General features: G+C 34.7%; 2 protein-coding genes across 4 annotated transcripts in view; one reads left to right on the top strand and one right to left on the bottom strand.

Annotated features, from left to right (window-relative positions):
* The window catches only part of mael (germ-plasm component protein maelstrom), an 82499-nt gene extending 80072 nt beyond the window's left edge, over positions 1-2427 (top strand). For both annotated transcript variants that reach the window (XM_089108457.1, XM_089108458.1), the window contains exon 12: positions 80-2427. In XM_089108457.1, the coding sequence (XP_088964583.1) occupies positions 80-102 (23 nt within the window). In that variant the 3' untranslated portion in view covers positions 103-2427. The remainder of the gene's footprint in view (positions 1-79) is intronic.
* Positions 2428-5005: 2578 nt separating this feature from the next.
* LOC148953716 (uncharacterized) overlaps positions 5006-12328 on the bottom strand; it is a 30021-nt gene continuing 22698 nt past the window's right edge. Inside the window, exons 2-3 of one of the 2 annotated variants that reach the window (XR_016141547.1) lie at positions 11024-11291; positions 5006-5283 (exon numbers count right to left, since the gene is read on the bottom strand). Coding sequence is in view for 1 of the 2 variants with exons in the window: in XM_089086789.1 (XP_088942915.1) it covers positions 11133-11291 (159 nt within the window). In the remaining variant the exon portion in view is untranslated. Of the gene's footprint in view, positions 5284-10955; positions 11292-12328 lie in introns of those variants that run through there. The other variant, XM_089086789.1, reaches the window with a different exon arrangement.

Raw genomic sequence — 12328 nt, 5'->3', positions numbered from 1 at the left:
CGGTGAAATTGGATTATTTTTGACTTGGTGGGTGCCTTTACATCGTATACTTGAATTAATCCTCTTCTTCTGTTTTTAGGTGCAGGGCGTGGATTTCGATAAGCTACGGATCTGAATAGCGAAAATTGAGATTGAAGATTATTATTTTGGTTATATTTTTTGACTCTGGCAATGTGAAGCGATTATTTTATTTAAAATTCAATATTATCTACTGATTGGTGATGAAGTGTATTTTAAGATGGCTCCTTTTCTTTTTCTTTTTTTTTAATTCCCCACTTCTTACCTATATTTTCTTCAATTAACCTTAGAATTCTATGAAACCAAATAACGCTAATTGAAGCGATTTCCATTCGTTTTTTCTTTGTGAGCAGAATGCCTATCTATTAAGGACTTGTACATATTTAAACCTGCTCGTAGAAAACAATACACAGATCGATAATGTTACATATTTGGTTTGTACCAACCTTATGCTAGCTGTTGTTCAGTTTTTCTCTGTTGCGTGACTTTTTTCTTTGTATGATAGTATTTTCCCTTTTCCCTCTCGCTTCTGTATTCCCCTTACTTATTTGGTCAATATGTTGATTATTTATTTTTAACTCATGATTCCAAGAATAATTACAGTAAGATCTTAAAACACTAGTTACAAAACGTTCCATAGTTGCCATTCACGTCTCAGGACGTCTTGTCTTTGAGTAAGTTCCAGCTGCGACAAAAAGTTTTGCGTTCCGTGTGAGAGTGAATTAACTGCTGGAACGATAGAAAATTACATTTATATTAAATTTTGTGAATAATCTTAAAAAGAAGCTTTAGTGTATTAACTTCTGCACGATCATCATCAGATTGGTAAAAATGGAGGTAAACGACCAAATCTATGAGAGTTAATGAGCATTAAGGCATTAACACTTAAATTACTAATTAATCATTAAAATTACCATAATGCGTATTAAGGCATTAGTTAATAAGTCGTTCCAGATATGCAGATCATTCGTACTAAATTTAAAGTAAATATGCATTAAATTAAAATTTCCACGTAGAGCGTATCCTTCGTAGATAAAGTACAGTTATTGCCATCTATTAAAACCGTATGCAAACATTTAAAAATACAAAACGTGCTTATGAAACAGATGACGTTACGTATCTAGTAACCTTTCAGGTTTTAACGATATTCCGCTACCATGTTTGTTATTTATTGCTGGTACAATGTTTATGTGCCTTATTTAAAATGATTTGCCCTCTTTAGCAACATGCGTTAAAAAACGTAATCATTATTTCCTAAATTTTTATTGGTTGTCAGAATAGCCAATCATGGGCCTTCTGCCCATGAGAAATATGAAGTTTTATGTTCCATAATGTTGTTTTACTAATATTTTTAGCCTATAATTTAGGGCTTTTTCCCGCTGTTCTAACAAAAGTTTGAATTACAATTGTGTTTCTGCGAGGTGACAGGAAATTGCTACTAGCATTTGTTAGTAAAATTTCTGAGAATCCGAAGCGCTGTTGAGTATTTTCGCCAGATTCCAAGCGGGAACTTCAATCAATTCGAAAAAGAAAATGTAAATTTTTAACAATAAAGTCTATTCTAAAAATAGTTTTCATAACAATTTTGTCTACGAGCTAACAAAAAATCGCTACTAAAATGTGTTTGTAAAATTATCTGAAAAAATTGAAAAGATGTTGAAAATTCTTACGTATTTTGAGCGTGAACTTCAAAAATTAAAGTTACAAATTTCTACCAACAATTTATTATGTTCTAACAAGAATTTTGAGGACAATTGTGTTTCTGAGAGCTAATAAAAAATTGCTATGAACAACTGTTAGTAAAATTATTTGGAAATTCAAAGCGTTTTTGAAAATTATTACTGGATTTTGAGTGTAAACTTAAAAAAATTCGAAACTAAACCGTGCAAATTTCTTAATTTAAGAAGCAGCTGTGGACTACTTCTGCGCTGTACAGTTTTGTAATGCCTCTTTTGCTTGTTTCAAAAATTCGAATTGCTGTTTTAAATTTTTTTTTTTTCACATGGTTTTCCACTGTCTAATTGCTAAATAATACTGCTTATATGAGAGCTTTCATCTCATCTTAAATGCTGGCTAGAGAAATTGATTTTTCAACTTTAATCCGAAACAAAGTATTTATCCACACGATTTTAATTTTCTTCGGGTGACGTAAAAACTTGGCTGCGGAAGTAAAATTCGACTTGTACGAACCTAGCTTAATAATATAAGGTCCGGTAATTCCGATGGCACTAGTCGATTCTATATCTATAAGAAAAATGACAATTGAGTCCCTCCCCCTCCAACTCCCGAGTGCGTGTCTGTTAATTAAGCAAGCCCAAAATTTAAAAAAAGGCTAATGTTTATTCTTTATAACCGACACCCAAGGGCATATACATGATTTAGTCGGGGGGGGGGGGTACAAAAAAGCTTTAACAAACGCAAAAATTCGTTTATATGCATTTTTTTTAAACATCTGAAATTTTGTTAGGGCTTCTTTTCCACAATAGAGAGACTGTGGCACGATAAACGTAATTTTCAAGGAAAATAGCACGACATACATTAAGACTGAGCTATTGAAACGCTTAGGTTATGAGAATTCCAGCATCAGAATGTTTTTATAGAACCTTGACTTGGCACGAAGTTAAGTGAAAGTTTTTTTTCGATTCAAGACGCAACGAAAAATTGCCAGTTACGAAAACTAAGGTAAAGCCCCGTCCCATACCTTTTTTAGTTGGCCTCCCTCCAAAAACCTTCGATAAAAAATTTTTAGATAGCCATCTTGTTCAAAATAGTGTAAAGGACAAATAACAATGCCTACGGGGATGACATAGCCCTCAACAGCTTTTGAGAGGGATGCCTAACAATAATAATAAGCTAAATGTAAGTTTAAAATTTAATTATAGATGAAAGTGTGCAATTAATACTTGACAGGAATACTGCTTTTCATATTTAAAACAAAGCTATTCTATGATTACACAAAATAATTTTCATTTTTCTTTATGTCGACACCTATTTGATAACAGCTGTTGATTTGATAAAGTTTTGTTCAGACCTCTCTTTCTTCTTTCTTACATCTGGAAAGGTTTTGAGATGTTAAATGGAATACCGAGTTTTCTAAAGTGAATTTCTACTAAAACGGCTACAATTCGCCGAAATAATTAAAATTTTGTAACTAATGTTGGTCGCTACTGTGTTTTTTAGCTTATGATAACGTTTGATTTATTGGTGGCAGCGAAACTGTTTGTACGTAAGGTATTTTTTTTAATATCATAAATTTTTAAGTTTTATGCCAACTTTTGAACAAAATTACTTTGTGGACAAAAAGTTCACAAAGTAAATATTCTCGATGTCTATGCCAAAATAAGCTATCTCTGCCAGTCCTGGCGAAAAGAAATAGCGATTTTTTTTGCTTTTTTAATGCTAAATTTACGTTGCAAGCTTTTCGGTACTGTCGATATAAATTAAGCCAGATTTTTAATTAGGACCTGTGATGAGCTATTGTGTTAATTAAGGAATAGCTTTTTGTTTGGTACATTTGCAATAAATATGTTAATCGATATTGTTTTTATCGTTAGAGAACTGATATTGTTTTCAGTTTTAGTTGTCGGTTTCTTATTGAAGAAATGCTTCTTATATTGGCACTACAGCAAAAATATCACTTGAATAAAGTCATGCCCTTATATGATTGCCAACACAGCATCAACAGGGTAGTCCAGGGCAACCAAGGCCGTGGTATGTGTCAGCCTAGGAGTTTCATAACTATCTGTGCTTGGCTTGTCCGTTCCATTCTCACACAGCAGGTTTCGCCGTAGTTGCATCGTCTCTATGCCGGGACCTCAAGAATAAGAAAGATACGACTTTTCTGACACTAATCAACAGGGGAATTAAAAAAAAAAAAACACCCACATTTGCGAGGTTTATGAACTTTGCAATTAAGCAACAGCAGCCAACTTGGACTTGAGAATTTCCTTAAATGCTCCGAGGCTCTGCAAGCTAAAACTAGCAAACATTTTAAACCGATACAATCAGGGATTAGACCTTGAATTTAGCTCTATGTTTATTAGACTGTTCCATTGTATGTTTGCTCTAATATACGACTGAACAAATCTCATCATGACAAAAAGTGGGATTTTCCACGAAAATCCGGTCTCTCACTTACTTAAGTCTCACCACGCCTAGAGGCGCATAAGGCAGTAACTTTTGATCTCCAATTCAGCCTATATTGTACCAAGGACCAGAGCTCGTTCAGTCTAGGTAAAAAAAAAAAAAACTTGTTGCCTCTTTCTACGGGAATCAACCTAGTGTGTACTGTCTTCCCCTACTTCAAAGACCGGGGGTGGGGTGGCAACACCATATTTCGTACTGGAGACGCCGTTTCATTCACGAGAATCATATGCCCCAGTACAACCATCTCTTCATTCTGTTCTCGTTGGTCACCACGGATTGTTCAGTATGCACTTATCTGGGCACTTATCACTCTTGGTCCAGCTTATCACAAGAATTCCACGTCAGCATTTGTTTTCGAGGGTGAGCAATCGTTTCCCCAAGTTCGTTGAAAGGCGTCATGACTCGCATCCATATGTAAGAACAGAGTGCGTTTCTCCTTAATAGTCCGAGTTTTAGCTTCTGCCTCTTATGCATGAGCTTTAGCCTATTTTTGAAATATTAATAAAAAAAACTTACCACAAAATAAGTTTTTCAAAAACAGAACTCCATTAAACCGAAAATCAACAAAATAGAATCAAATAATCTACCAAGCATACAACTACCACAAATCAGTATCAATAAATAAATGAAACCCAAAACGAACAGAAACTAAAATAAATAACAGAATCAAACTCAAAACGAGTAGAAATTAATACGAGTAGGGTTCAAAACCCCTATGCTTTCTAATAGCAAGAATATAATTTATACGTTACTGAAAAAAGAAATCAAATCAATTTACAGAAAAAAAATGTGAATTGTCAATTTAATCTACATATGCTGATATTTATTCCTTACAATTTTGCAGGATGACGTTTCGTATCGGCAGAATTCACCAGCCTGCCTTTAGTAAATATGTACTGGTTGAACACACCAAAAGGAAACATGTTAATAACAATTTTCACTTCACAATATGCACAAAATTGTAGTCAACAGATTTTCTGGATCGCTTTCACTTTTTTTTCATGAACGCACCATTTTCTTTTGTTATTGCATTGTATCAGATTAACGACGCTTCTTGACTACTAAGGCCTTGCGTCGGCGCTGCATTGTGTTGCCACAGCTGGGTTCGAACTCTGGTTCCTGTAAAACAATTGTTACCGTGAATGTCCGAAATACCTTTTTCCTCCTTGGATTTAGCTAGCGTTGCCAGTCAACTTTGTCTTTTTAATGCAAGGTTTGATGATGACAGGTTGGGTTAGCTTAGGTTTTTCACCCATTTCTGATATTTATAACCAAATTTAACCTAAACTAACATAATCTAACTTTAACTTTTACCATCATCGGTTGTATAAGGGTGAAAAGCTGACTCGCAAAGCTAATTGAACCAAAGCAGAGAAAAAAGGATTTCGGACATTCACGGTAACACAATCTTTTACAACACGAGGCTAGTACTGTTAGGTCAGTTCTTACGACATGCCGTTAGTGAATATTACAGATAGTGTTTTATTTCAGATAAAACCCTATGCAGTTATTGAAGGCAAAATAACATAAAACTGCTTTCTGAACCTTATGGAGCCTAAAGATTATTTATGGGACAAAACGAGGATGAATATCCAAAACGTAAGGAGCTTCAGTCTGATTTGGAAAACAATTGAGATGGGGGCGGATGCGTGGCTTACCAGTTTCGATGCGTCAAAAAAGAAAGAAAGAAATTTTGATGGTGCGAAATGTGAAGGCTCACTCTGCTTTTATCTTTAAAGAAGAGGCAATGATAAAAGTAGATAAACCAAGGCCGTATCCAGGGGGGGGGGTTTTACCCGGTTTGAGCCCCCCCCCCCCCTAAATTTTTGACCGACTCGAAAATAAGTCTAAAATTATTAAAACCTAGGTAAAAATAAGTAAAATTAGTCGAGAACTGAGTCAAAAATTAGTAAACCCCCCCCCCAAAAAAAAAGTCAAAAATTAGTAAAACCCCCCCTGAACAAAAATCCTGGATACAGCCCTGAGATAAACTACATCTTATTTGAGCTCATTTATATTCAGATCGTACGTGAGCTGAACACCTAGCAAAGTGAGATCATCCTGCTCCAAGAAGCTAGGAGTCATCCAAAGATGCAAAAGACTCCTCCCCAACGTGCCAATTTTGACACTATACATGTCATGCGACCAATTACGAAATATTCAAGCCTTCTCTTTGCTATCCCTTCATCCAGTCCGTTGCTCCTCTTCCCGTCCCGTTGCTCCTCTTCAATCCCGTTGCTATCCAGTCCCGTTGCTCCTCTTCAATATGTCCAAAATCGAGCAGTTTACGCACAACTTCTATCAACTCTGTTGCCAAATCCCCGCACTCAATTCAAGATCGTTTTGACCTGGCGTCTATGTTGGTGTTTTACGAATGCATTCATTGCCCTCTATCAGAATCGTTTTTGAAGCTTGTTCCGAACAAACTGAAGCCCCTGAGATCAACTCGCTAAAGTGCAGCTGCATACAAATTTTTATTTACACAAAATTTCCAAAATTCATCCAAATCCTGACCAACCAAGCCTGATTAAATCACTAGTTTTGCTTTTCAACACCAACAAAAGCTACTATCAACAGAGTCACAGAAAAATTCCCTGAAGCCCCTTTTATTTAAGCCCAATCTACGAAGAAACTAAATTGAGTACTGTCTGAAGACAGCGGCCGCTGAATAGAGCAATGTTTCAGACAAGACTGCCTTTCAATTTACAGATAAAATAAAAATCTATAACAACTGGTAAAACTGCTAAGATAGTGAATCAGCATAAAAACAACTATAACACGCAATAACCGACGTCGAAACGAAATCTGTATGCAAAAAGAGGGAAAAAAATGAAGAATGGGGCATCCTGCCTGGCATGTCATTTTGGGTTCCTGTGACACTGAACCCTCGTTTAACTGAACATCGTGCAACTCAGCTCAGGTGTAATTCGACCCCGCGCAATTCAACCCTCATTCGACTCAATCCCCATTAATTCAGCTGTCATTTAACTCAGCCACCGCTCAACTCAACTCCTGTGTAATTCAATCCTCATTTAACTCAATCCCCATTTAATCAAATCCTATTTTAATCATCCTCATTCAGCCCACCCTCCTTATATCAACAATATACCTTGAAAATATAATTCAGCCTGTTTTGTCGGAAGTCATAAAAAATGATATGGTCTATATTCATTGGTTAATTCTTATTTAAGTGTTTTTTTACGCTCTTTGTGGAAAAACTATCCCCCCCCTCGTCTAACAAACAAAAATTTATCCTTTTGTCTTATATATTTGAAATTAACCAACTTTTCATAACCAGGGCAGGAACACATTTGAATTTCATGGTTGCAGCAACAGAGTTGAGTCAAACAGGATTGGATTAAAAGGGGGTTGAGTAAGAAGATGTTTGAATTGTATGGGGCCTTTAGTTGCATGTGGGTTCCGTTAAGCGGAGGTTCAGTTACACGCACGCCATCATTTTGAACTGAATTTGGGTAGGCTACAGTGTTGCATCATTGAGACACGAACGAACTAAGTCTTAATTATCTGTGCAATGATCAGAAGCTTAAGCAAATTGTTGATTTCCCTACTACAAAAGGTGGCACCACTTTGGATGTTATTTGCACAAACCTTAAAACCTATTACAATATTCCGACTGCCCCCCCCTCCTCGGTGGTAGCTATCATTTCATGCTACATTTGAAACCACTGCTAGTTTCCAAAACAAATTACTCCGTTTCTGAATTTTCGTACCGGTCAATAAGAAGTCGATCTCTTTTTGATTTTGGATCTTAATTACGTCCGAGAGTTGGGATGATTTTTTGTCATGTGTATATCTTAATTCAAAGGTTAGTTTGTTTCAAACAAAATTAATGATAAATTACCAAAATTGTTTCTCAGAGGTTACCAAGGAGATATGTTCCTCAGAAAAACCTTACATTAATGAAAAAATAAAAGGACTAACCCATTTGAAACTAAACTTTTTCGCCTTGGAAAGAAAGAGGAAGCCTTAATCCTTCGTAAACAAATTAAGAAAGAAATACGTCGTGCTGCTTTTCGTTATGGTGAGAATAAATTAAATTACTTAAAACAGAGCAAACCTCAGCAATGGTTTAAGAAAGTGAGAGAAATAGGGGTTCGGTCGTGCAAGAACATTGATTTTCTTTTGGATGAACCGCCTGAACAGACAGCCAGTGGGTTTAATAAATATCTAGCTAGGATTGTGCAAACGTTCCCCCCTCTCTCGGAAAACTAGCTAATCCCTGAAACTCCAAAAGATAAAATCGCGAAAAATTTCAGGGAAGGAGATAATAGAAAAAATACAGAAACTGAAAAAACTAGTATTTGTCCCATTGATCTAATAAAAGCATTCCCTGATAAACTATCAATACCCCGTGTTAGTATTTTTAATGATATTAGTATTTCCGGATGTTACCTTTCGTGTTGGAAGCTGGGCTTTATTACTCCGATCCAAGACAAGGGAGGCATGAATGATTTTACTGGAGTTCAACCAATCACTTTAACCCCAGTTCTTTCAAAAATGTATGAGGGTTTCTTAGCTAATTGGTTAAAGGCAGAGATTCTTGAACTTATTGACTTACAACAATTTGAAAATCTGAAGGAGACAACTACTTCACACTATCTTGTTAGTCTTCTTGACACCGTTCTTAAAAACCTTGAAACCCTGATACTTGGTTGATCTTTTATTAATTGATCTCCAGAAAACGTTCAACCTAATTGACTACAATATCCTCTTAAATAAACTGCTGACGGGTTTCAAGTGAATCCCTTTCAAATTAAAATTGTTGCCTCCTTTTTAACAAATCGTTTCCAAGTGCATAAACATAAAGAGGTTTATTCCGATCTCATTCCTATCTTTTGTGGGGTACCCCAGGGAACCCTACGGGTCCCATCTTATTCCTTGTAATGATTACAAGCATCGTGATTGACCACACAGAGCGATGGATGTATAAGTATGATATGTCTGCACTTGAGGTTTGTCGACGAAATATTAAAACCGCAACTGTGACATAACTTGACGATGCCATGCAGGATGCTTCTTTCTCCAAGATGAAAGTTAATGCTGATAAATCGTCAGTTATGAGAGTAAATTTTTAAAATCACCCCCTCTTTCACAAACCCCAGTCCTCCCAAAATCGCTGTCACATGCATTAAACTACTTGGGGTGACAATTACTGCTGACTTGAAGTGGGATGCCCATGATCAAAACATCCTGAAACAAGCTTCCCCTTTGGTTTCCCTTCTAAGACATTTGTTGCCCCCCTAAGGATCTTCTCCAACTTTATTGTTCTTTATTCGGCCAATACTGGAGTTTTCTTGTCCAGTGTGGCATTTTGGTCTTTCTTCAGAGCATATTTATAAGATTGAAAATGTCCAAAAACGAGCACTTAAAATCATAAACGGTGAAGGGAAAATTCCATATCATTATCTACTAGGTAAGTTCATGCCTTCGTTTCGGTAATAAGACCCTGTCTGTTCCTCGATTACGTTCCATCATCCCCAAACCTTACTTTCCCGCCTGCAACAGACCGTCCCGCATACAATCCCCTAAAGTCCCCAAACTGACTCCCATTCCCGCTAAACATGAAAGATATCGCAAGACTTTTTTCCGAGTTTTGTAGAGTTATATAATAACCATAAAAATTAGTCTTTAATTTTATTGTTATCTATTTATTTTTTTTCTGTTTGACTTTTTAACTAAGTTTTGACTCATCATATTTTTTATCCATTTTCATCAATTTTATTGTTTTCTATTTTGTTTTTATTTTTGACATTCTAATTAAGTGTTGACCTTTTTCATGTATTTTTTTTTAAAAGGAATTATGTTTGACGTGAACGTCACGTTCTTTTGAAGTTTTATTCTATAAGAGTTGTAGACAGTACTTTTGGCAAAGAACTGTAAATGTTTTTCAGGTACTTATGTTTACTTATGTTTACTAATCAAAGTTTTCAGATGTAAACCTGAAATGATAAGGCTTAACTATATTATTTCACTCAATGTCTGAATCTAAAATGTTAAAAGATTTTTCTTTTAAATGAAGATAAATAAAATATGTTTTTCGAAATCTAGGAAGAGGACAATTTTGCAGGTTTTTTTTTCATTTATTTTCAACAAAAATACAGTTAAAGGCATATTTCAAAATCTAGGTAAAATTGATTTAAATATACCCCCCCCCTCCATCCAATTGATGCTCCTGATAATTTCTCTATTTACAAAAGGTGTTGATGATAGCGGGAATCCTCCATAGAACATTCAAGTTTCTCGACAAGGAAATACTACGCACGCTGTACAAGGCCCTAGTAAGGCCAATCCTGGAGTATGAACGTGGAACGGTTGAACGCGTACTACATAGAATAAAAAAGTTCTTCCGAACTTTTTCTTGCCACCCTTATAATAACGCTCCTACTACCAACTTTGGCTTGCCGTTTTTATCATGGCAATATGATTGAAACTTCCAAGATTTTCAAAGAAACCTTTCACGATAGCATTACACCCGCAGACATTCTACAGTTCAGTACATCAAGTCTATGGGCCCATCAGTTTAAACTGAACAGTAGACGCTTCTTCAAGGACACAGGAAAATGGGCCTTCTTCAGTTGGGTCATCAGCAGGTGGGATAGTCACCCTCCATCTATAGAAAACAGCCCTGATATGGATTGATTCAAGAAAGAACTTGATAGTTTTCATTGACTTGATATGTTTTCTATTTTCTCATTAAGCAGAAAACTAAGATATTTATGCCTTTTTTTTTCATTAAATTATTACTATTAATTAAAACAAAACAATAATTAAAGAAAATATCTATTTAGCTGCCAAATAAAAAAAGGTAATAAACCACAAAACACATAACACATCTTACAAGAGTATCCTCGAAACTGACTAGACAATGAAATAGTAAACATTAAATATTCCTTCTCCTCCAATACCACAATGAGCTCCACCACAGGTTCAATACACAAAATTTTATTTCAGCCATTAGAATAATGGTCAGTTTTCTTGTATTGAGAATATTTATCTTCTGGTGGGGGATTTGTGGCTTCTTTTGGCGATACAGGGAAACAACACCATAAGATGAAGGCTACAAAGGCAACAAATGTTCCAACTAAGAGAATGAAATCTTCAATAGTCTGAAAATGAATAAAATACGTTACAAAAAGAACAAATTAGATAATTGAAATATAAAACAAGTAAAAAATAATTTATACAGTTACATTAAGCGACTAAAACAATTAACCAGATTGTAATATGGCTATTTTGCATAATTTTGGGCCCAAAAAGCCTTCTTGATATTGCAAAAAGATTCCCTCTAATAGTTAAATTATACCAATAAGTATCATGAATGCAGCAATAGCTACAATGTACTACCGAACACACATTAAATATCATAAGTTAAATAAAAATTCTAAAATAAATTTTAAATGAAGAGGCCACACCTATTTTGGGTTTCCCGCAAATAATTTCCATATAATAATAAATTAAAATAACAAAAATAAAATATTAAAATAACAACAAAAACAGTATTAAAAATAACAACAGTAGCTTTGCAAAAACAAGCTGTAACTCGACTGCGGTTCTTGAAAATATTACTAACGCAACTAAAGAAGATAAGACAAGCTAAAAAATAAAATGATTGAAATAAAAAAAAGAAAAAACAAGTTTAAAAGGGTAAAATTAAGTGACCATAACAAAATACTATAATTTTTGTCATCCCACTTATTTATTACTATGTAAAATGTTGTTAAAATGATTAAAAAGTAAAAAAAATAAAAAATACAAATCAAACGACTACACTAAAAACGAGTAAAACGGAAAAAAAAATGGTAAATTAGACTAAAAGAGAAGCAAGATTTTTGGTTAGGATAGGTTTATTAAGTGACCATAACAAAATACTAGAATTTTTGTCATTCCACTTATTTAGTACTATGTCAAATGTTGTTAAAATGATGAAAAAGTAAAAAAAAAAAATAAACATAACACGACTACACTAAAACCGAGTAAAACGGAACAAAAAATGGTAAATTAGACTAAAAGAGAAGCAAGATTTTTGGTTAGGATAGTTTTATTAAGTGACCATAACAAAATACTAGAATTTTTGTCATTCCCCTTATTTAGTACTATGTCAAATGTTGTTAAAATAATGAAAAAGTAAAAAAAAAAAAAATAC

Source organism: Artemia sp. Qi Xiang Cuo, chromosome 3, assembly GCF_049724085.1.
Source record: "Artemia sp. Qi Xiang Cuo chromosome 3, ASM4972408v1, whole genome shotgun sequence".
Lineage (NCBI taxonomy): Eukaryota > Metazoa > Arthropoda > Branchiopoda > Anostraca > Artemiidae > Artemia > Artemia sp. Qi Xiang Cuo.
The sequence above is the reverse complement of the archived record's forward strand: the minus strand, read 5'-3'. Positions and strand labels throughout refer to the sequence as shown.